Here is a 26,496-nt window from a genome sequence, read left to right on the forward strand (position 1 = left end):
GGTGTTACAGTAGCTGGACTGTTAACCAGATCCTTCTCCATCAGAAAAAACTTTTTAAAACGTCCCATCTAAATAAACTGTTTCCATGCGTTTTTTTTTCTTGCATGTGAGGGCTAATCGCTAAAAAAATGTGAAAATTGGACAAGGATTTATAATAAAACTTGCCTCAGGTGTTATCACTGTTTGCAGGACTACCAGAGCAATAAAATATAAAACTTTTTTTTAGGTGATTACATTTATAGTATTCAAAACAGTGTTACTATGAATGGTAAAAAACACACTATCAGCATCACACACACACACACACACACACATACACATACACACACACACACATATATATATATATATATATATATATATATATATATATATATATATATATATATATATATATATATATATATATATATACCTTCTACCATTGTATACACATGTGTATGGCAATGGAATATGAGGCAATGTGATGATTCGAAATTAAAAATTATATTATATGGCCATGGAATAAATTTTTTAAAAAATCACTGTGCCTTGACATGTTTTATACTTTCCTAATGATCATATCTATCCCAACAGTCCTTGATGACTGATCAAGTAAGCATGAAAGTCTTTGCAAGACATGTGTTAAAAATTGTATTGAATACATAGAAGTCCCTTCAGTGACTCAACAGACAAGTGATTCCTTTCCTTTGTCCACTGGCTTTGCAACAGTGAAAACACTCTCTCTAGCATTGTGAGAGGGAATGGCGAAGAAAAATGGTACCATGTCTGAATGAAATTCAGTGCTTTTGGACCTTTCAAAATACTTGGTCCACTTCTGGTGTGCTTGCAGATCACCAAAATCTCCATCACTGTTACATCTTTCTAAGAATTTCTTCAGATTGGTGACCTGATCAAAGCATATTGCATCATCAATTGGTAACGGCTTTTCTCCCAAGTGTTTAATACAGGCTTCTACATTGTTCCAAGCAGGTGGCTCACTCAGATCCATCCACACAAAAGAGGAGAACTCCTCCATGGGTTCCATCCACTTCTCCAGATACTCCAAGCATGAACTGTACAGACCCTGCACTTGAGTACTGAAATCAGTTGCTTTTGTGCCAATAGCCCCTTCACTTTAAATGACATGAAGTTGTTAGTTTTGCGTTCGAGAAGCATGATGTGGACCCTGTTCAAAATTTCCTTCACTTCCACAATTGAGTTGCTCTCTGTTTCCATTTCTTGAATGTGTGACTGGAATACACGTGTGACAGAGTGCATGTGCCAGAGGTAAATCTCACTGAACTCACCTTCAAAAAACTTCTTGATCAAGGAGGGTATTTTTCTCCAGTGACGAAAAGAATGCTTTCAAGCCTAGAAACATCCGTAGCCGCCTCTCAATACCTGGGAATAGTGACAGCCATTGTGTCTTGCTGTGAGAAAGGAGACTTCTGTATTCAATATCAACAAATTCAAAGTGCTCCTTCAAATTCTCTGTGTGCACAGTGTAGATGTGAAAGTATTGATATATTTTCTCAACATCTAGAGTGTCTGCCACGTAATGAACACAATTCTTCAAGATGCGTGCTGGGAAGCCAACCCCGATAAGAGCCTTGTAAACACAATGCATTCTCCTCCAGAGTTTCTTTGATGTATTGAGCGATGTTATCAGCTGATTCATTTGGTGTGTTTTTAAGTTCGGTTCATTTACTTTGCACACCACCACTCTTCCAATCAAAATACTGAACAAGCAAAGGGAAAATTTTCACAGCACCATGACTGCTCCTATCAGTAGACACACCACAATAAAGTATTTCTTCGATTGCTTTCAGAGTGATGTCAACAGAATACGATGCTAGTACAGGGCTAACAATAGCTTCTGTCTTTATACAAGCGCTTGAAATTTTTCAGGCTGTCTCAGAATCAGGAAATACTTTTTTGAACAAGGCAGATGTGCAATCCATTGACCTGTAGCTATTGTGATGCTTAACGGTGTGGAGCAGTCACCGCATCTTCTGTTTAACCTGGTCTCAAAAAGTAGTCTGTAAATTTAGCTGATGAACTCTCAACTTTTGCTGACACTTTATGCTTTATATGTCAAACATCCTCCACGGATCTCATCCGGGATGAAAGCATGAGAATGTTTTATGCAATATGTCTGTAAATTTGCACTTTCGTTGCTGTGTGTGTTCATTGAGAGTAGGCTAAAGGCCCTTTCACATTGAGCGCGACACGATAAAGCAAAGCAAATCGTAGACGAACGATGCTTTCACACCGAATGTGTAATGATTGATTGCCTTCGGCTAATTCACGCCTGCACGATAGTTGGCGCTGACCGAGAATGCATTTTACACCTGCGCATTAGGTGGCGCAACCCACTATTCAGCTAATCGGCCGAACGTCTTTGACCACTTAGAAGAATAATCACTTAAATGTTGGCGTGTAGCACCACAAGGCACTCAATCTATTAAGAAGCACAAAAAAAAGAAAATGGATTTGCTGTGACTTTTATGAAAAAGTTCTCCGTTCTCAGACACCAATGATAACAAGAACTCAACATCCATTCTCTTCTCTCTTCCAGAATACTTTTCTTCTGTGTTTACACTGGTTTTCAAAACAGCTTTATGTGCTGTAGCGTCACCAATCTCGCCCTTTTGTGCAACAACAGCGTCTCCGGGCATGTGATCTAAAGCTGAAATCTAATTGGATGGCCCGTTTCATCACGGAGCAAGGGGGGTGGTGGTTGGGGAGGGTTTGGGGGGAATCGACACACTGTTCGAAAATAAAAAATCTTGCTTTTTTTGCGCTGCGAATGATTGCACCCGGTGTGAATACCTCCAAAGAGATCTATTGTTTCGATTCCCAGAGCGTCACCACATCGTACATTCGTGTCGCTTAATTGTGCGCAGTGTGAAAGGCCCTTAATGGTTGAGAGACAGGAATTTGACACATGAGATTATGGAGATGCCAGTGATCCTGGCTCTTCTGCTCTCCGGACCTGCCTGATCTATCCTGATGACCTACTTCTGGATGGAGCTCTCATCAACTGGAGGGTACATTTTGACACTGAGGACGACCCCAAGCGGTGCAGCCTGCAGATTGCTGAGGATGGTGCTGCTTGAAGTACCATGGAAATGGTTTTGGACCTCAATTTCACATGGATATTTTCGCTGTGGTTGCTGGGAGTACAGTTGTTGCTATGGCCTTAGGACTGCAATTAGCACATACAATTTTGCACTCAAGTCTCCTTCAGTGAACAGTGGATTAGTTCAATAAAACAGACTTCATATAAAAACCATAATGAACTTCCCTTTACTTTCACACTATCCGTTGTTACCCAGATGAAGATGGGTTCCCTTCTGAGTCCTCTCAAGGTTTCGTCCTCATATCATCTTAGGGAGTTTTTCCTTGCCACCATCGCCACTGGCTTGCTCATTAGGGATAAATTCGCACACTTAAAATCTGTATCCTGTGTTTATATATTTCTGTAAGGCTGCTTTGAGACAATGCCCATTGTTAAAAGCGCTATACAAATAAAATTGAATTGAATTGAATTTGGCCAATAGTTGCTGCAAGCCTTTTATATTCAACCAATTGGTGTGCGAGAATGCTACAGAGAGAGGTTAAAGCAATGCAAATCTGTACACACATAATGCAGTATTAGACCATAAACACATCACAACGAAACTAAACCCGAATCCCGGCCATTTTCGCAAATTTATGCGCTTTTTTTAGGTCCGAAAAAGATGACATGACCGGGGAAAAAGAGGAACAAGAGGAGGTATGCTCACCCTACTCACTGTGCCACCCTAACAGAGAGATAACTGTAAAGCAATATAGTCAATAAAATGACGCATATTAGAAAATTCGCAATTACGAATTCATGTCTTTTCATTCTGCCTTGCACTATATTACATATAAACTAGGTTAAAGCCCTGACTCAAGAGACCATTTACTTAGCGCGTTAACGCGATAAACTTTCAAAGTTTGCGCGCAAAAGCTCTTAGTAATCAGTAAGTACCGCCATCTACCGGCCATAGAGGCGCCTGCTTCCAGTTAGTAGATGGATTGAAGAATTCGTTACAGTAAAGAGTAGGCTAAATGTTGCAGCAACCTAGCCTAACTTTTCTAGCTAAGTGTACTACATGTGAAATACACATATACTTCTGAAGTTTTTTTTGTTCAGTCAGGCTTAGTATGATGTTACGTGTGTATGTGTATGTGTGTGTGTGTGTGTGTGTGAGAGAGAGAGAGAGAGAGAGAGAGAGAGAGAGCAAACGGGAAACAAAACAAAGCTACTTTATCTGCTCGCGCGTGCGTTTGCTTTCAGGAAACAAACGATGTATTTTGTTTGCTCGTGAATAGCCCTTGTCTGTCCCACTGTCTCTCGTAGTTAGGTGTGTGTGTGTGTGTGTGTGTGTGTGTGTGTGTGTGTGTGTGTGTGTGTGTGTGTGTGTGTGTGTGTGTGTGGCCTCTTGATGGACTTCGGAAATGCTGTTAAAATCCGAGATGGTCCGTTCACTGTGTTTTTTGCTTTAAAATGACGAAATGAAGCGAGCCGATGAGTTTGAAGCTCTCAGTAAGACTTTAACACATTTCCATACTTTGTTTGCTTCTGTGCACACTTATACTGTGTACACTTGTATTGTTTTTGTCATGGCGTGTAGTGGTTTGGAACAGTGCATGGTATTTAATGTTTCCTACTGTATATGAGCTGATTATCTTAATGTAAATTCAGATGGTTTATCTCTTGGTTGGGATTTATGACATCGTGGTAGCAGTCTGTGGTTTTAATAGTGATGCATGAACTTTAACATGACTTTTATAGTCATGTTTAGTTTACACCTGTGTGCAAAAGTTTGCATACATATAGGACAGATTGAGAAACAAAGAAAACAAGATGTATCTAAACCCTAAGTGCTAAGTGCTTTCGGAAACCATCACCCATGTTGGGTGGGGAAATGTTAAATGGCCATGTTTCAGCTAGAGCGCGTGCGCCTTTCGGAACGCGCGCGCACGCTGACGCATTGTCCTGAGCAGAGATTTATATATATATATATATATATATATATATATATATATATATATATATATATATATATATATATATATATATATGTGTGTGTGTGTGTGTGTGTGTGTGCACTTTACCAGAGGAACCCAAGCGCGCGCATGTGAGTATATGCTTCTCTAACTTATTCTTCACTCCTTGTTTTGATCGGTATGTCCAACAGCTGTCAGCTGTCAGTACTGGGAATGTGAATGAAATGAATGTTAGTGCACTACTGCATTCTTGAGAATCTTTAGCAATAACTAGAATCGATATTGCATAGAAGTTTCTAGGTTTTGCATCAGATGTGTTCAGGATAGTGTCAGAACAGGCGTTGAGCTCTGCTCCATAGCTCTTATCTCATATTATTACCCAAATGACTTCACTTGTAGGGAAGGAAAAGAGAGAGAGAGAGAGAGAGAGAGAGAGAGAGAGAGAGAGAGAGAAGATAGAGGATGAAGTTTAGCCCAAACTATATGAATAAATATATTTATGTCATTTTATTTATTTAGCTATGTGAATTATTTTGTGATTTATTTATGTGAGACAAGAGTGTATGGAAGGAAAAGGGGGGAAGAGGGAAGAAAGATAGATTGTGAAGTTTAGCACAAGCACAAACAAAATAAATCTAATAAATAAATCACATAATCACACACTATATATATATATATATATATATATATATATATATATATATATATAAATTGGTGTGATTATGTGATTTATTTATTTATTTCTAAGGTTTTTATAGATGTAATGCATTTCCATTACATCTCGAATAGCAATTCGTTTGAACCTAAAAGTTTATTTTGATCTGCGTCCTGTTTGGACAAACCTAAGCCATGTGAAGCACTATGCTCAAAGTCATCTCCTGGACGATTTTAGGTCAAGATCTCGTCAACGTGTTACTTTTCCTCATCTCCGTCGTGGTGTACGTGCATGTGTGTTCTCCACATATCTGGTGTGCTGGTACAGACCAGGCATTTAAGCCATAGTGAATACTTTTTGGAAAGAACTGATCCCCGAGCAGCTGTTTTCGAGATGAGTCGGTCATGGAGGATCAGATTGCCATGTGTGCTGAAGCAATACTAGTTATTTAAATAGGTCATGAGCACACGCGAGTGTACGCGCAGGGTGAGCTGAGTCAGTGTGTGCCAGAGAATTCAGGCACAGACGTCCAGTCATGTTGTCTTTTCCAGTCAAATGGACATGTTGAATAAATAAGCTATGATTAAACTAGCTCATAATGAAACTTTATTGTGTTAAACATGATTATACCACGGTACTGCTGAATTCTCGAATCTGACTGGTCAGAAGGTGTTGGTTAATGTAGCTGAAATTCACTGAAATGTTCTCGTTCGTATATATTGTTGTTATTGTCTATAATATAGTAGCTGCTCGTTCACAGAGACTTCTATAGTAGACGCTTCATAAAATCTAAGAATATTAAATGTTTTAAAATATTGCTTTTTTTGTCTCATTAACTTCAATAGAGATAAAAAGAGAGGCTGGTGAGGGAACAGCTGTTTACAGCTGCTGTAATGTAAATGGTACCCGTAACTAACTTGCCTTGCAGACATTTCACAGCATTAAATGTAACCATGACTGGTTATAAAACATCATGTGTCTTTCATTAAAGTGCACCTATTATGGTTTTTTAAATATTACCTTTCATGTAGTGTGTTATGTAGCTGTTTGTGAATGTAAAAAGTCTGCAAAGTTTCAACAATCAAAGCACACGATAAATGGAGTTATTGACTCCCAAAAGAAGGAACCGATTCTGACTTCCTGTACAGTTTGTAACAAAAAGCCCCACCTCTGGTCTTCATAGGCTGCAGACAGAGCTGAAACTCCATATTGTAGTGGGGCGTTTCCTTTTTGAAACAAGCTGACAGGTAGACCAATCACAACAGACTGGGACATCTCACCAATCAGAGTTGAGTATGCTCTCTGAAAGGAGGAGTTTAGAATGAATCCTTTAGAACAGATCACTTCACTTTTGACACTGGGGGAAGAAAGGTAATGCTGCAATTTAAATTATGGGCACGTTAAAGTGTTTTTTGACCTTGGATGCATGTAAATCTATTGTCTGAGACATTTAAAACAAAATTAGGGACAAAATTAGGTGCGCTTTAGTAAATAAAATTGTAATCGATGGCAACTTGCTGTGGTATAAGAGAAATAAAACACTATGGGACGTGCTGTTATTGGAAAATAATCCAGTTGTTAATTATATTCTTATATATATTCTACATTCTACAGTATATACTGTATATTCTATATATTCTTATAGCAGGGCATATTTTATAACTATACCTGTTATCTTTCATTCCTTACATATTGTGCTATTATACTGTACTACAGTGGACAATATGGCAAAAAATTATTTTTAAAAAAATCATATCAAGAACTTAGAAGACATGTTTTGTACAATATGTACAATATTTTTATGCTTGTCAGGAAAGTGGCACCAAAAGAGCAAATCTGTAAAAAATTAGTTAAATTAATTGAAATATAAAGGAAAATAAAGTAATTTCATGAGGGGAAAAATAATCCCTGTGTTTTAATGTCGGATCAGTTACTGTGTTACTGTGAGCAACCGTGGAGTGGATCGCTGTCCTAAACTCATTATACGTCGAGTGTCTCTGAAAAAATGTGTGAGTGGTTCAGGAGTTTTTTGCACGCACACACACACACACACACACACACACACAATGGAAGTGCATTCAGTAAATGTACCAGACGCTACCCTTCTCTAGTGTACACATCCACATACTGTACACACACACCGACACACTGACACACACACACACACACACACACACACACACACAATGTGCTGGACCTCTTCCCACAGAGGTATCACCACAGTGTGTCCATTGATGTGAGACAGCTTAGCAGAGACAATGCAACAATGGTACTTCGGGGCAGTGAACTTTACTGAATGTCTGCTGCATCACACTGTGTGTGTGTGTGAGTGAGTGAGAAAGCGAGAGAGAGATGGAGCACAGTAATTTCCAGAAAGACTTTTTGTTCTCTGGACTTGTACCGATTCACCTTTGACAGGGCTCTGTGTGCGCCTGTATGAGAACAGACGTGTGTTTGTGTGTGTGTGTGTGTATGCATGTGCGCATGGGTGTGCCAATATTGAAATCAGTGCTTTTTGAGAAGGGCTGTTGTCTATTAGACAACTTCAGCCCACCTTTCACAGTTTGCTCAGTCATCACAGGTACACACCAGTGGCGGCTCGTCCATTCAAGCAGAACCTTACCATATATACTGATCAGCCATAACATTAAAACCACCTGCCTAATATTGTGTAGGTCCCCCTTGTGCCGCCAGAACAGCTCTGACCCCTCGAGGCATGGACTCTTCGGAGGACAAGACCTCTGAAGGTGTGCTGTGGTATCTGGCACCAAGACGTTAGCAGCAGATCCTTTAAATCCTGTAAGTTGCGAGGTGGAGCTTCCGTGGATCCAACTTGTTTGTCCAGCACATCCCACAGATGCTCGATCGGATTGAGATCTGGGGAATTTAGTGGCTAAGTCTTTACGTGTGTCCAAAATCACATACTGTGGCAGTACCTACTGCATTCGATTCAGTACCTGCTGCTCGGCCGTTGATACAGTACGTATTGATCAGTATATGTGTGAAGTATGAATACAATCTGGACAAATTACATCCACCCCACCAGTCCCACTGCATTATGGGATAGCACAGTGTCTGTTGGTTCCATACTGCAGAATCTCAGCGGAAGCAGTAGGTCATCCAGGAATTTTTCGCCTATTGTTTTGCGAATACGGAGAATTCGGACATAGTACTCCTTTGGCGTACTGCTTTTCACCTACTCTTTAGTAGGGTAGTACGGATATTCGGTCACAGCTTTTGTCATGTTCCTCAAACCATTCCTGAACAATTTTTGCAGTGTGGCAGGGCAGATTATGTGGTAGGGCGTAGTTGTACTTCCTTAGACCACTTTTGGTAGGTACTAGCCAACCACAGCGTTCCCGGGAACACCCCACATGGTGTATACGAGCCACTCAATATGTTAATCTTCATAAAGTCCTCCAGACATTTAAAATTTAGTTCTAATACTAATTACCCCTTGTGAGTGACCAACAAAATAAAATGTTGCAATTTGACAGATATAAGCCAATGTTTCACTGATTTACTCGCCTATCTATACGTTGTGCCATCAATGGGTTGTGATCACTCTGCTGTATTTTGGTCCACAGAGTTATTATTGCACCTAGTTGACAAAAATGGGAACTGGAAGCAGTGCTAATAGACAGTCCATACAGGATTTCGAAGATTTTTTTTTGTGATTGTTACAGACAGAAATACTTGATTTTGCTGCAGCTTTTTTCTAAATCTGTGATGCGAATTGCAGAGTCTTTTGTGATTTAAAAAAAAAATTTTTTTTTGGAAAACTACTTGAATTGGTGAAATCACAGTTGCTTTTTTTCACGTTGATGTTTGCTGGTAATTGAGAGCTTTCAGCTGTACTCATATTCAATGCACGTGAACCGAAGAGCGCTTCGAATAAATGCACCATGTGACATGGCCCAAATCTGTGGAAAATCTGCGGTAATTTTTAAAAATTACAAACCCACTAGGACCTGAATCACGCTGCCCCATGCTCAGTGGTGGAGCAGCGGACAGTGGCAAATTCAGCTATTTGAAACACTGGACCATATAATAGTACATTTTCACAAAACAAAAGTAAAGTGTATATTCAATCTGTGATGTACATTGTACATGATGTACATGAACAAGATATATTGCAAACACTGGGAGAAGGAAAGTGGGATTATAGAGGGGATAAGTCCTATACATCAGAAATGTGTGTGCTACGGTGACCTTGTTTCCCCACACATAGGCTGAGGAAGTCTCCCTTTTCCAATGCTGTATTTTTTTGGCCTAAATTCTGGCCTGGTGTGTGGTTTTTGAGATGCAGTTGAGCTAGAAATTTTGATTGAAAGCTGGCAACCCAAGTTAGTGATATTAGCGTTTCTAAGGTTCAACAAAGGTGCATCTAAAACTACTCAAAACAAGCTGCTAGATTGTGCACTGGATGACTGTATGCTTTGTCGACTCTTAACTTCCTCTTACAGGGTTACTCTTACATAGTATTCTATAGCATGAGCGTGATTGCCTCTTGAATTAATTTTGTTTGACGCTACGTCTTTATTAATGTCGTGCTTCCCCACCAAATCTAACGTCAGGAACCACTGCTGGTACACACACCCACACACACACACACACACACACACACACTGTTCTTTACACCTGCTGTTTCCTCTCTGTGTCATGAGCACAACAGACCTGTCACTGGTTACTGTCAGTGAGGTGTTTGTGTGTGTGTGTGTGTGTGTGTGTGTGTGTGTGTATGTATGTTTTAGACACATATATACATAAACAACATATAGGCTACACAAATACACAGTATTAGACAATAATAATTACAAATGCACAGACATGAAAAATGATCCTTTCTTCTGTCCCGCAATTGTGTACCAGCAGAGAAGTGTGTGAATGCGAGCGGTGGAGAGAGAGGGACTGTTTAACCAGCGGTTGTTGTTGTAATCAATAATGTACATTGTTCAAATTCAGTTCCAGTTCGCAAAAATATATTGTTATTTTCTGATCGTTGTTATCCAATAATCCCGAAAGTAACTAGGGAGCTATTTCCGTGAGTCCTCAGAAAGAGATATTGTTTGCTCTGTGTCAGCCAAAAGAGTCTTTGGCTTCTGAGCAGGTAGTTGAGAAAACCCCAAATCATTTTCAACCTCTAGTTAAGCAGCATGGGATGAGGAAGATAAGTCTTCTATATTAACAAGTTGCTTTAAATAATTCACCTTTTACAATGGACTGTTTGCAAAATCGACCTCATTGACCTTCAGCTGCATCAAGGCTGTCCATGGAGCTCTCTCTCTCTCTCTCTCTCTCTCTCTCTCTCTCTCTCTCTCTAATTATATATTTATTAGTGATTTATTAGTGATCCAATACAATATCAGTATCAGAGCTCACACTAGCCTGAAACTGAAACTCCACTGGTATCGATTCTGATTTGACGCATTTCCTGATCCAGTTCAGTAACTTTATACATGTATATGCTGTTGACGCAAACGCATGTATAGCTGACACAACAACACCAGATCATGCAGCCGAACACAGGACACAACTTGTATTAATGTATGTCATCAACACGCCTGCATGTTGTCAGTGACGCATAATTTGCCTGCACAAGCTTGCAGAGAGTCAACCCAGTCACTGAGAGGATACTCAGGCTCAACTGACACTTAGGGCTGTATAATTATATCAGTACGATCCTGACATTGTTATTGCCTGTCAATCCGTCTGTCAGTCAATTTAAACTCCTCTTTCTGTTTTGCCTGCGTTCAAGACTACAGCGTTTAATCTCCTAGAGAACTGCCACCCCTTCCCTCTGTTATGAGTGTTTATCATAGCTAAGGAGCTGTGAATTTTGGCCATACCCCTCTTGTAAATATTTGGTGGTCTCAATCTCTGTTATTTAGGTACGAAAACCTTTGTAAGAAAAATTATATCAATGGCTCTTGGACTCAATCTCAAAACTTGTATTTAATTATAAAGTGTTTTGAAGGAGGCATCTTTGTAGATACCTTCTGAGGTAACATGAAGGTTATTTCTTAATAGAAATAACATGTCCACGAGATAATGTATTGAGGCCATAAGTTAATAATTCCAGGCCAAGTATCTTGTGGTCATGAATTATTATATCAAACTCCTGGCTGTGAATCGTCTAACTTGATCCCACAACTTAACATGTTGTGGGAATGTCATATTTAATACATAGCCTCCATTCGGGAATTTGCTAAAGGCGACACAGGCTAACACCACTGACTCCAGTATATCTTTATGCATCATTCTAAGATATTGTGTGCTTTTCTGCTTTGTCTCATGTCTCTGGCTCCTCTAACTCCCTACTCTCCCTATGTATTTATCCCAAGCTTTAGATTTCTAGGATTTAGTCTACTTGATAAATGTTCAGTTTGTCTGGTATGGATCTTAATTGGCCTCTTGTCAACTCTAAATGACAGTAGTCTGGACTTTTCTTTGTAACTTAAAGTAGTGTGTGTAGCGAGTAGCTTAATTAGGTCAGGTGTGAGCTAAACTGACGATATGCTGCAAATTCTTATTCCTTTTCATTTCACTTGCATTTAGTACTTCATGAGGTAAATTAGGTGTGTTCGGGCAACAGTGAAATCATTTAGCTTAAGATATCTGGCTAAGTGAGAAGGTCTGCTTTAAGAAAATGATATTTTTGATCATTGAGGCACAGTGAGGTGACCTGTCATGTCTGCCAGCTACACAACCCTTAAGTAGCTGAGTGTTACAGCTTTTAACAGTTTCATGTTCAGGCTAGCGTTGAGGTTTTTGGTTACTATAGTCTCAAATCTGAAATCTCTGCAAAAGACATTATATTGTTTATTATAGAATCAAAGTTCAAGCCTGGCCATGGGACAGAACTACAAACTACACAGAATACAGTTTGGTGAAAAAAGGGCTTATCTGATTGTCAGGATTTGGAACCATGCACATAACAATAGACTATAACAGGCTATAACAATTGTATAACTTTATATTACAGAAACTGATTATTGCATTAAGTGACAAAACTTTTAACAATCTGTATGGTTGGAGAAAGTGCTATACTACTACTACTACTACTACTACTACTACTACTACCACTAATAATAATAATAATAATAATAATAAATAATGTGTAATTATTTCAGATTGTCTAATTGGTGTATATAGTCATAGCTGTACACCATCAGATTATTTGAGCAATTACAAAACTTTATTTTCACTTTTTTAAAATAATCTTTTTTTTGTCCCTTTGTATTTAATTGAATTCTCTCATTCTGTGCCTCTTTAGCTGGCTCTGAGGAACATCCATCTGTATTGATCTGATGGTAAGTGTCTGTCCCTCACATTTATTCTATCTCTTTTCTTTTTGCTTTTATTTTCTAGCTGATGCATGACTGGTTTGGAGTTTGTGTGCGTATGAAAGCACTAACTATACTTAACCGTTGTTCAACACAGAAGTCTATAAGAAAATAAAAAACACTGCAGTTTTTATTCAGGAGAGATGTTCCTATTCATTTATAATGCATGTATAGAACTGTAGAAAACATCCTATTGTTTTACTGAAAAATTCTTGACATATGCTACAGCCAGGATTTCTGTAGAACAAAAGAATAGTGCAGACCTACATTCAGTTTTTGGCATTTTACTTACTAACCAGTAGAGTTAGAAGTCTAAGCAGGAGCTGATGGATTAGCTATCTTGCTAATGTTATACTTCCTGAATGTAATTGTCCACCATAGACTTGCATTTATTTGCTTATTAGCACTTATAAATGCTGTTGTGATAATATTAAAGTTATTATTATTATTATTATTATTTTATTTATTATAATTTTCAAACTGAGCTGATCAGTCTTCATGTTAGTGATCAGTCCCCCATTTTATTGACCGCTCTCCCAATTTTATTGACCAGTCTCCCACTAGATTGACCAGTCTCCCAATTTATTGATCGGTCTCCCAATTTATTGATCGGTCTCCTACTTTCTTGACCACTCTTCCAAATTATTGACCAGTCTCCCACTATATTGACCACTCTTCCATTTCATTGACCAGTCCCCCATTTTCTTGATCAACCTCCCAATTTATTGGACGGTCTCCAAATTTATTGATCAGTCTCCCACTATATTGACCACTCTCCAAACTTATTGTTCGGTCTCCCACTTTATTGACCAGTCACCCAATTTATTGACCAGTCACCCAATTTACTGATCAGTGTCCCACTTTATTGACCAGTCACACAACTGCTTGATCAATCTCCCACTATATTGACCAGTTTTCCATTTTATTTACCAGTCCCCCAATTTATTGATCAACCTCCCAATTTATTGATCAGCCTCCTATTTTATTTGGTAATATGACCTTAAAAGTTCTCACTTGAACATTTGTTAGTCATTGTAGCAGATTTTTGCTTATACAACTCAATATATTCTACTCTCTAAATGCAAAAAGTTCTGGTAATCTCCATCTTGTAGTGGCTGTACTCCCTTGGTTTTCCTCTGTGATAGACAAGCATGCCTTTCAGACTGACATGCATGATTGATGCATGAACTTAGGAGAGCCAATATGGTTCTTAATCGCTAATCTGCATGAGGAGTGTATTTCCTTGCTCTTATGACTGATGCTTGTAGTAACCTTGACATTTATGTCTTAACAAAGAGAAGCTTGTTTTCTGTTGATCCAGTGTCAAGAGTTTCAGGCTCAGTGTTCAGGAAGTCACCTCAACTTCAGCTTCAAGTTCTGTTTAAAAATCACTGACAATGCTGTTGGGATAGGAGTGTTGGGGCCTGGCCTTGAGACCAATCCTCTGCAGATTGCTTTGTTCTTTTTCGCGAAGAACTTAAATGTGACCATTCCACATTCCTGACCCCTGACCTCATTTCTGATTTCCGCGTGTGCACTGGTCCTGTCCCCTCTGCAGTTGTGATTTGTGAACATGGCAAAGCCCTACAAATCAACATGAGGGCTGCCACCAGCCTGAAGAGCTGATCCAGAGTGGGCAGGAACACGGCAAGATTACCTCTGAGAAGAAGGTCTCTGAGCCGCTGTCATGCAACCCATGATGCTGTTTTACAGGATGACACACCCCGTAGTCATATACACATGCCCTCAGGACCAAGTTGCCAGTTAACTGAGGAGGCAGAGAAGGTAAATTATAAATTAAAACATGGCATTAAAATATTAAAGTGTGCTCAAAAATATTACTGCAGTGTAATATTCCCTTCTGAGTCGGGTTCCTCTCAAGGTTTCTTCCTCTTAAAACATCTTAGGGAGTTTTTCCTTGCCACCGTCGCCACTCAGTGGCTTGCTCAGTTGGGATAAATTCACACCTTTAATATCTGTATACCATGTTGATATTTCTGTAAAGCTGCTTTGAGACAATGTCTATTGTAAAAAGCGCTATACAAATAAAATTGAATTGAATTGAATTAATACAGGGGACTTCAGTATTATCTGCAAAGAGTCAGTCAGTCAAATTGGAGAAACCTAATAGTTGTTTGAAGACCAAGATCAACAGGGGGAATTGGGTGTAACTCCTGATCTCATATTTAAAAATTCAAGCATGTCACGTGACAGAAGAATAATGTGTCATGGTTTCTGTTTCATGTCTTTTAAATGTGAGTTTTCATGTGTCTGAAAAGCTTGTTTAACTATTTTGAGTAGGCAGAGGGAGCAAAGTAAGAGTTATGATATGGCACAACCACTAGAGGGAGCTTTTAAATCAATTTAATGACTACAGAGCACTAGACGGATGTGTGCATGCGCACACACACACACAAAATCATGGCTCATGGCGTTTAAATACAGAACAATATGTATGATGAGGTGGTACAGCTTGACTTTTGGAGGTCTGCATTTTTGTGTGTGGTTGTGTGTGTGTGTGAGAGAGAGAGAGTGAGAAAGAGAGTGAGAGTTCCATGGACAGCCCTGATGCAGCTGAAGGTCAATGAGGTCATTTAATCAGTTGCCACAGAAACCTAAAGGCGTTTAGACGTTTTGAAAATACACACATGGCCTTTTCTTCCTATGTTATGTCTCTGTGTGTGTGTGTGTCCAGGTCTCTATGACTTATCATTTATCATTCATCATTTATCGAGGAAACCGCACCCATTTCACTCTATTATTCCCTAAAAAACGTCCCCTCCCCTTTTCTCTTCTCTCTGTCTGTCTCGCTCTCTCTCTGGGGAAGAAACACACTTACAATGCCTCCCCCTCTCCATCCGTCTCACCCCCTAGCAATATCGCTCAACTTACAGTCAGGAAGCATGAGACAGCTTTGTGTGTGTGTGTGTGTGTGTGTGTGTGTGTGTGTGTGTGTGTGTGTGTGTGTGTGTGTGTGTGTTTAAAAGAGGGAGGGAGAATTAAAAGTAGACACGAGTAGTAAGAAGGATAGCAGAGTGCATCTCTCTTTATCTCTCTCTCGCACTCTCTCTTTATCGCTCTCTCTCTCTCTCTCCTGTAGTCTTTTGTACACTCAGCAATATGTAGTAGCAGAGTGCACATCTGGATCAGACTACGAGGTCTGCTAAGAGAGAGAGCGAGATTGTGTGTGTGTGTGTGTGTGTGTGTGTGTGTGTGTGTGTGTGTATGTATGCTACGAGACCACTCTGTGTTCGGACAGCATGGTGCAGCGCTTCAGCCTCCGTAGACAGTACTCAAAGGTAGGACCTTTTCAGCTTCCTGTGTATGTGAGAGTATGTGTGAATGTGTCACCCGTGCGTACTGTATATATGCCTTTGTGAAGAGTGTACGATGAATCAAAATCGAAACATTTGTTTTTAAAATCTGTGATTTCCATGGCATACAGCCAGGGGGTCTGCAATTGTATTATTATTTTCAGTGGCATGATGGCAAAGTAGGCAACTATCAGCTACTATTTTTATCACTACGGTAGTTAATATTTAGTGAATAGTTACTTATTATCCTTAAGCCTCATTTAATGGGTCACTTGCACTTTATGAAATTTAAACATATGCCAGTCACATTAAAGGGTTCTTAATCTATATTCTTGACTCAGTCAATAGCATTAAAACAAGTATAAATGATGAGAACTCAGATCTACCTTAATGGTCGCACCTTGTTGAGCTTCACCAAATTTATGTGTAAATCAACGGTAATGTCAAAAACTCCCAACTGAAAAAATTTATATATATGTATAAATCATCATCAAAATAAAATCCAAAATAGCAGAGTATATCAAAATCAGAATATATGCAGGCCTTATATATTTTTGAGTTACAAAAATACAAAACGTTTTCAGTTGACGAAACCATCGTCTACACTAAATAGCAAAATGGGTTGAGCAATGTTTGGCCATGAAGATTAATATACACTGCTAATTATTATACGTAATGGTACACATTTGCCCAAATCAAAACCTTATTCTATAGTATCATACAAAATAAACATTAACAATAAGAAAGTCAGTGAAATTACATTGTATTCTGAAATACGATCCCTGGCCATGTGTGTGTAGGCATTTTGTCTTTAATGTGTGAAAGGTCATGAAAGGCCTTTGTGTCAACAAAATGTTTTGGGTTAATATTCACTGTATGTTGTTTTAGGGGTGTGGATGCGGGTGTGTGCGCGCACTCATTCTTACATTGCAACGTAAAGGTTACTCATTACTATTTTAAGTGATAGATATCACTGGGAACCTTAGAGAGAGAGAGAGAGAGAGAAAGACAGAGAGAGAGAGAGAGAGAGAGAGAGAGTAACAGTGGACTTTTATGTACTAATCTGAGAAAGCATTTGATTATTTTGCATACAGTAATCTGTGAGCTGCTGCTCACTGTCTGGCCATATTTGCGTTTCTCTTTGTGTGTGTGTGAGACATTTGTCTGTAGGGCACTAAAAACTCTTGTGTAAACACTATTTAAGTACTGCAAACTTCATCATCCAACTATTCTCCCCTGACCATATGGGGTATTTAAAAGCATGTATATTTATTCAAAGCGGGCTCACAGTTGAGAGAAGATAGACCAGGGATCACTAACTCAGAACCTTAATTACAGCAATGCTTTGATTATAATTATTGATGGACTGAATTATTGATGGGAGTGAACAGTACACAGTGGTGTAGCCAGGAATTCATTTCAGGGGAGATGTTTGATGAAATCCCCACGTCAGCTGTAAACGTGCACCGCATTCGTGCTTACGTAGAAGAGGCGATGGTATTCACAGTTGAATTATTTAAGGAACAAATTCCCGTCAAACAATTCCGCCAAGTTATTAACATTAATAGGTAGGAAGTAAAAAACCTTGATGCCAGTTCTATTGAAAACGGATTAAAATAGCATGCTAGAAGAAGATTTGACATCTTATCTTATAAAAAACAGATCTAATTTTCTTGTTCTCTCTTCCTGCAGTAAATCTCCAGTACTTCATAGGCTGTCGACTCGATTCGTCTTCAAACAGAAATGGGGGAATATGCATGATCCTGATTGGATAATCTTGTTTCTCACCATAGCAGCCAAAAGAAAAAAAGAATGTGATTTAAACAAACTAAGAGACTTCTCAGTATCCAGGGACAAACCTCTTGAAATAGAACTTGCTAGCACCTTGAACAACAACTCAAACATTTACTTTAATGCTATTTATAGTCTGAGTTGAATTTTTTGGTGTTGCGTTTTTTGGTGATGAATAATCTTCAACTAATGTTGACGCTTGTGTAAATGCAAGGGAAAGCACTATGGAGATGCGATGGTGGCTGTTGCTCTAGTGAATCCACCCAATACTAGAGATGTCTAGTTTAACCAATTAACAATTAACAATTAAAAGGCCCACCGAATTTCACAAAAGGTGAACATTCCATTCAAGATTTAGTCCCCCTTCACTTTTATAATAACCTCCACTCTTCTGGGAAGGTTTTCCATTGGTTTTTGGAGCGTGGCTGTGGGGAATTGCTTATTCGGCCACAAGAGCATTAGTGAGGTCAGTTGAGGAGACCTGAGGTGCAATTGGCGTTCCTGTTCATCCTAACGGTGTTGAGGTCAGGGCTCTGTGCAGAACACTCCAGAGTTCTTCCACTCCAGCCTTGGCAAACCATGTCTTCATGGGCCTCGCTTTGTGCACAGAAGCATTGTCCTGCTGGAACATAATTTGGGCGTCTTAGTTCCAGTGAAAAGAAACTGTAATGCTACAGTACAGCATATAAAGACATTCTATACATTCTAATTGTGTGTTTCCAACATTGGGGCAACAGTTTGGGGAAGACACACGCATGGCTGAGATGGTCAGTTGTCCACAAACATTTGGCTATGTAGTGTATCTCTGTTGTTATCATCATCTAGTTTCAACAACAGCATTAATTATATTCAGTGTAATGATGGGGGAAATTAGTTATTTACTTGATGTTTGGAGAATTGATCCAAACAAAACTGGACGGAACCTACTGAAACCGTGTAGTTTAGTGAAGCAATTGCCCAAGAAATCTATCAAATAGGGGTCACTTGCGGTTACAAATGTGAACCGTCAAGATAGATCTGATCTGAGCGAAAGACCGAATTGGGCAAAGAAGCTTGTAATACTGTATGAACGTATACTATCACTTCTGGTAACCAGTCATCATGATAAGACCAGCTTAAGTTGGTACTGGATCTGATTTCAGAGAACAAAAGCCAAGCATTGAACTAGAATCCCACCATAAACACTCTGTAGGAGAAGTAAAAACCTGTAATCTCTTTAAGGCCCTTTACTAAGATCAGAGGGGCAGACAGGCAGGAGCGAAATTGCTGATGAAAGTGTAGTGATAAAACTTTGTAACCCTCATGCTTTTCATCTTGCTTACTATGGTATTCCATTTTCATTTAACATATCCTTTAAAAATGTGAAACGTTGCCGTAATTATATTCATAGGAAAGCCTTCATGATAAACCTAGTATGAAACACTTAACTCCGTTCTCACGCTTTTCCTCTCTTTGTCTTGCTCTCTCTAGCTGTCTCGCTGAATCTATTTGTCACCACTCTGATGTCATTCCTGAAGCATTTGCGTGGTATTTCACCCCTCCGTACCGCCAGGGGTGGTGAGAAACACCTGGATACCTCCTTGTGCATGTGCGCAGATATGCCGAGACCTTCAGACTTCAGAGTCAGAAAGGAACCATATGACTTACGGTCTTCTTCCATAAACGTTGAAAAAACATTATTATTAAGTCCTCACCAAAGCAACTCGTCAACGATGAGACATGTTCCTTGGTTAAATAGCAAAACCTGAACAGTTGTGTATTGTGCGGCTTAAATTGTATAAGCATCTCTCAGCACTAGGGCTGGCAATATGACGATATAGTATCGATGTCATAATAAAGTATATCACAATTACAAACTGATTTTATTCTGGATGCTTAAAATTCATAAAATGTTATAATTTCTACACGTCTTCATCATCGCACTCGTTCGCTTCGTCCCAATTCGCCCGTTTATACTGTGCACTAAATCTACGTACTCTTTTTGTGAAGAAAAACTACGTACTTTTGAGTGTGTAGCAAAAGAGTACGCAACTACTGGGACATACTAACACGTCATGTAACGGAAGAGTGCGTCGTTGCCTAGTTACGCACACTGTCACCATAAACAATCTCCTCTGTGCGTTTGAGCTTTTCTTCATTCGTTATTTCTTATATAATTTATAATATATCATTTATTTATCTGTTCCTTTAATTTAGTTTTATTTACGTTTAGATTTAGTGCTTAGCATTTAAGTCCTCACACTTAAATACGTCCCTGAAGTTAGACTCATCCGCCATGTTTGCAGGTTGAATTCGATGAAGCAAACCGCCACAAAACTCCTCCTCCCTCACGCAAGGAGTTGTGGGAAGTATTAGCTGAAACAGGGTCCATGGATCCACCCTTCGAAAATCTACGGGAAATAGTAGACCATTTCAACATACTGCAATTTGGGACACACTAATTCTCATCTCAGATAGCATTTAGGACGGATAGTAGGAGAATTGGAACACAGCAGTAGTTTTATAATGCTCATACTTAAATGCAACACTGCTCTCTTACTGCCAGTTTGTTGACAAACTGTGATACATCATAGAAATGTCATAGACATATCAACCCCATCCTACTCAACACCTTCTAATCAATCAGAATTGAGAATTCAACAGCACTGATGTAAAAGTTGCCTTGGTGTTAGAACGAGATGAGACAGTGTGAGTGTGTTATGAGATTGCATCACCAGCAGCGCAACCCGTGTCACGGAATGGCATGCAGAAGCAAGGCTTGGGCTGATCTCTTTCAAGCCCAGACTGCAGTTGTTTCCAGTGATGACGCAGCGTGAAACCTGGTCGGGATTTGATCTCTGTTTGGGCTGATATTTTTCCAGCCACATCTGTAACGCGTCAACAGCAGCGTGTGAATTAGATTTGTGGGTGTAATGAATGCGAACGAGGTGGATTGTTTACTCTATCAACCTCTCAATCATCTGTCATTTAGTCTGTTTGCAAAATGCCTATAAAGGAGAAACTGAAAGTAGATAAACACATTGTCCAATCAAAGTAGAAATGATTCAGAAGGAGTACGTAAAAGAACAACAGTCCGGTAAGGTTTTTTTTAGTGTGAATGAAAGGGTTTGAAACAGGACATGAACTGATTAGGGTGTTGCTGACTTGAAATCTAGGAAGCACAAATGCAGCTATGATATTGTGATATATACTGCATTGCCCAGATCTAATAGTTTCATTTTTGGGCTGTTAGTAGATATGAGATATTTTAGCCCTCCCATATATCACGTCACGACCGGCCATCTCTGAACATCATCTAACTATCCTACATCGTACATCATGCAAGCTCCAGAGTGTGTAACTATACTGCTAGCTCTTGTACTGAATAAGATATTTTTATTCTGGGTATAAATGATCATGGCCATCTCGCTGTCGAAATATTTTTTATTAAATCATTTTTAAATTGCGCTTCACAGATTTTTGGGCTCTCTCTATCTGTATCTCACAATCTCTCTCTCTCGCTCTCTCTCTCTCTCTGCTGTCTTCTCTTCCTCTATACTCAAATTTTTCATTCTTTGTCCGCCAACTCTTTCTTTGACTTTACTTTCTCTTCCTCCGTCTGTCTTTTCTTTTTGTCTGTCGGTTCTATCGCTCTCCCTTTCTTTGTCTCCTGTCTCCATCTTGCCTGGGAGATGCATGATGTGTGGTTTCTATGGCAACAGAGTACCGTGTGATCAGAAAAGATGCAGGACTGGACACAAGAGCTGTGTATTTGAATCGTGTGTGTGTGTGTGTGTTTGTGTTTTGTGTATGTGCTGAGCTAGGGCTTTATACGTAGATGATGCTTTTCTTTTACCTCATCTTATACGCTAATGCTTTTCTGCACACATGAGGACGGTATCAGTGCAAGTCTTGACGCGGATGTTGAAACACGTTGTTCACAGCATGTGAGGTGTGTGTGTGTGTGTGGTCTTCTTGATCTCAGTTACAAAGCCGCCTGCTGTTTCCTGTTTCCGGTGCTAGAGATGTCACAGCTCTTGCGCTGACCTCAGAACACTGCTGAAATGTTTCTGTCACTTTTCCCACACTTTGTTAGTGCTCAGATGGTTGGAGCCAGTGTAATAGGTTTGTAATGTGCACCTAGGCATATAAAGATAATCGCTAAGGCCAACTATTTCATGTACATGAAGCCCTTTGCTTTCACAACTGATAGGATAATTGTCAGAAGCAGCCTTTTTCTCTGGAAACTATATTACGGTGCTGAAATATATACTACCACTACACTTATTACTACAGCATTATATACACATAAATACTGAGAACTAAGTTATAAACATGACAGGAAAATAATCAACACAGACAGGTTGTATCTGGGGCAGTGGTGGCTTAGTGGTTAAGGCTCTGGCTTACTGTTCAGATGGTCTGGGGTTCAAGCCCTAGCACTGGCAATCTGCCACTGTTGGGCTCTTGAGCAAGGCCCTTAACTCTCTCTGATCCAGGGCCACCATATCATGGTTGACCCTGCACTCTGACCCCAACTGCCTAGCATGCTGTGTTATGTGAAGAAAAGAATTTCACAGTGCTGTAATGTGACCAATAAAAACTCATTATTTGTTCCTCTTATACCATGGCAATTTTCTAATAGTTACATAATAAAAGTTTTATTAAAATTTTTATTAAAGAATGACTGACTTTTCACCATTTATACAGGGTGTCCCAAAAAGTCTTCTTACATAAGGGAAATTAACACAGTTTTTTAGGAAAATGTCTTCCAAAATTGTTCATGCTTATACATCTATATCTATCTATCTATATATATATATATATATATATATATATATATATATATATATATATATATATATTTATTTTTTTTCTCAGATAGCATTTAAGAATGCTTTGGACAAAAGAAGAACGTATTGAAATCATTCTCATGGCTGGATCGCAAGGTTGCAATAGACTTTAACAGGAAACCCTGCGAGCACGTCACACACGCTACTGTTGCCAAAAATATGAACTAATTCTAAAATGTTGGAAGTGTTGCAGACCGACTGAGAAGTGGACTTCCACAAACATCCACTGACAAAGGCTCGACCGACGTGGTGCTGGCAAACATATGTAGTCCCCTGTGATTGGAGACTTTTCGGACACCCAGTATTTATGTTTGATTTATATTGTGGAACATCCGCAAGACGTGCTATTTTCGGTTATCACTAGTGATCTGGCAACTGTGAATAGTCATGCCCTCTCTTCTCGCTCTTGAAGTTAATAAGACCAGAAAAAAAACACACACAAAAAAAACACTGCTTGTTATTTTATTGAGGAAGTACAAACTTATCTCTACTGAAGACTTTCACATGGTGGGAAACAGTTACAACGCGCTGCCACCGGAGACTCCTTCAATAAATGTTAAGATTTGGGATATTTAATGCGCATGAATTTATTGTGAACAACACTTCAGATTACTGGAAGTGTTATTCAACTATCGAACAAGCCAGAGAGAATTTTGCTGCATGCCATATTGTGCTAGACATGATGACAATTTTTTTTAAACCACTGAAAAAGCTTAAGCAGTTACTAGAAGGGTACATGTCTTTGTATCAGTGTAGCAAAAAATCCCTTATGTATGACAGTAGTCCATATACGAACCTTCACCTTTGGTTCTTGTTTGCTATGTGAATTCACTTTGTCTTGTTACAATATGTGTGTATGCTCACCCCTGCCTGAATTTCAGTTTGTGAGCATGTGTGTGTGAGACTGTGTGTGAGACTGTGTGTGTTATCTGTTTGATCACCCCTCAGACTGTTTAATCAGCATGTCTAGTGAATATTCATGACTTAATTATTCATTTAGGTCGACGCCCATATCCAGGCCAGTTAGTCTTTGAATGCAAATACATACACGTGTGAGTGTGTGTGTGTGTGTGTGTGTGTGTGTGTGTGTGTGTGTGTGTGTGTGTGTGTTGTGTTTGCTTTAATCAAATCCAGTGAATAAGCATGTTTACTTTCAGGAGAGCCGACCCAATAAGCAGCCAACATGGGTGCGTTTTAAATCTGGCTGTTTAGTTCTACAATTTATGAATTGGATTCTGTTTTTAATTATTAAAGATAAATAAAGATATTCCAGAAACCTTATACACTCACCATCTAGCAGTGTGAAGCCGCCTTTGTTTTGTTTACAGATATTAACTCCTATGCAGTTATTAAAGGGATAGTTCACCCAAAAATGAAAATTCTGTCATCAGTTACTCACCTTCATGTCGTTCCAAATCCAGAAGACTTTCATTCATCATCAGAACACAAATGAAGACATTTTAATGAAACTTGGAGGATTTCTGTTCCTCCATTTTCAGTCCAAGTAACCAAAACTTTCAATCTCCAAAGGCATCGTAAAAGTAATCCATGTGACTCCCAATTTTATGAAGTGTTACAAATGCTTTGTGTGTGCAACACAAAGTCCTTATTCACAAAATGTCTTCACTTCCGCATAGATAATGGTAAACAGTAAACAGTGTCTCATTGTAGCGCAAGAATATCTGCTCTCGCAATACAACAGGACACTGTTTACTGTTTACGGTTATCTACGGGACCCGGAAGCACTGCACTGTTTACAGCAGAGGAAGACGGTTGCTGTACACAAACTGAGTCACATAGAACAATCTTTGTAACAAAGATTTCTGCAGATTTTGACATAGAGGAGGCTCTATTTGTCCGCACTCGCGTCAGCACAACACATATGTGTTTTGATTCTCTCGTGAATACGCGTCGGGATCTATGCGGAGTTGATTTTAGTTTTTGTGGAAAAACTGCGGTAATTTTGAAAAATTGCAAGCTCCTGTGAATATTGTGGCGATTCCTTGATTTTGCGTTAAATTCTGCGATCGCAAAATCCTGTAATCCTTGGAGGGACTGATTGTAAAACTAAAACATTGTAATTGTTTGCAAATTGCAGTTTTGTAAGTGGAATAAAACAAGTTGGGAGGAGAACAATCAATTACAAGGTGGTAACAGCCCGATGTTAACACTACCATGTTTTATTACTTATAGATACAGTGCCCTCCACTAATATTGGCACCCTTGGTAAATATGAGCAAAGAAGGATGTGAAAAAAATTGTCTTTATTGTTTAACCATTTGATCTATTGTTTATAACATTCACAAAAATACTTTGCTCTCATGGATGTCATACAATTGTAAACACAACACATATTTATCCTATATATATATATATATATATATATATATATATATATATATATATGAAGTATATTTCCATTGATATTTGACATTTTCTTTAGTACACCTGGGTGACTAGGAACAGGAAATTGTTCAACCATGACTTCCTGTTTCACAGGGGTATAAATATGAGGTAACACATAGGCCAAATTCCCTTAGTCATTCATAACAATGGCTAAGACCAAGGAATATAACTGTGTTTTGCGGCAAAAGGTTGTTGAGCTTCACAAAATGGGAAGTGGTTATAAGAAAATAGCACAAGCACTGAAAATGCCCATTTCCACCACCAGGGCAATAATTAAGAAGTTCCAGTCCACTGGAAATGTTATGATTAAAGCTGGAATTGGACGTGTATCTATATTGTCTCAAAGCACTGTGAAGAGGATGGTCAAAAAATCTCGAAGGATCACAGCTGGAGAATTGCAGAATTTAGTTGCGTCTAGGGGTCAGAAGGTCTCCAAAACTGCAATCCGAAGTGACTTACATCATCACAAGTTATTTGGAAGGGTTTCATGAAAAAAGCCTCTAATCTCAGTCAAAAACAAACTCAAGGATCTTCAGTTTGTCAGAGACTACTGGAACTTCAAATGGGATCGGGTTCTATGGTCAGATGAAACCAAAATAGAGCTTTTTGGCAGTAAACACCAGAGATGGTTTTGGCATATAGAGAGGTAGCTATATGGAAAATACCTCATGCCCACGGTTAAATATGGTGGTGGTTCTGGTGGACCTGGACATTTTGTTAGGATACATGGCATCATGGACTCTGACCGCCTCTACCAGAAAGCTTAAAATGGGCCGTGGTTGGATCTTCCAGCAGGACAATGATCCAAAACATACATCAACATCAACACAAAAATGGTTTACTGACCACAAAATCAAGGCCGTGCCATCGCCATCCCAGTCCCCTGACTTGAAACCCATAGAAAACCTGTGGAGAGAACAGAAGAGGAGAGTCCACCAGCATGGACCTCGAAATCTGAATTATCTGGAGAGATTCTGTATGGAGGAATGGTCTCATATCCCTTGCCATGTATTCTCCAACCTCATCAGACGTTATAGGAGAAGACTCAGAGCTGTTATCTTGGCAATATTGAGGTAGCAGAAAGTATTGACTAAAACGGTGTTAACAAAGATTTTTTTTTTTTTTTGATA

General features: G+C 39.2%; 2 protein-coding genes across 6 annotated transcripts in view; one reads left to right on the plus strand and one right to left on the minus strand.

Moving 5' to 3' along the window:
- LOC108265469 (cytosolic sulfotransferase 2) overlaps positions 1–26,496 on the minus strand; it is a 278,533-nt gene that overhangs the window by 201,211 nt on the left and 50,826 nt on the right. The gene's annotated exons all lie outside the window — the stretch shown is intronic.
- Positions 4,455–26,496, plus strand: part of tmcc1a (transmembrane and coiled-coil domain family 1a) — a 47,694-nt gene continuing 25,652 nt past the window's right edge. Inside the window, exons 1-3 of one of the 4 annotated variants that reach the window (XM_017467849.3) lie at positions 4,462–4,558; positions 12,954–12,990; positions 14,582–14,808. In XM_017467849.3, coding sequence (XP_017323338.1) covers positions 14,764–14,808 — 45 coding nt within the window. In that variant the 5' untranslated portion in view covers positions 4,462–4,558; positions 12,954–12,990; positions 14,582–14,763. Of the gene's footprint in view, positions 4,559–12,953; positions 12,991–14,581; positions 14,809–15,978; positions 16,323–26,496 lie in introns of those variants that run through there. The other 3 variants (XM_053680164.1, XM_047155466.2, XM_017467851.3) reach the window with 3 other exon arrangements.

This window comes from Ictalurus punctatus, chromosome 5 (assembly GCF_001660625.3).
Source record: "Ictalurus punctatus breed USDA103 chromosome 5, Coco_2.0, whole genome shotgun sequence".
NCBI lineage: Eukaryota > Metazoa > Chordata > Actinopteri > Siluriformes > Ictaluridae > Ictalurus > Ictalurus punctatus.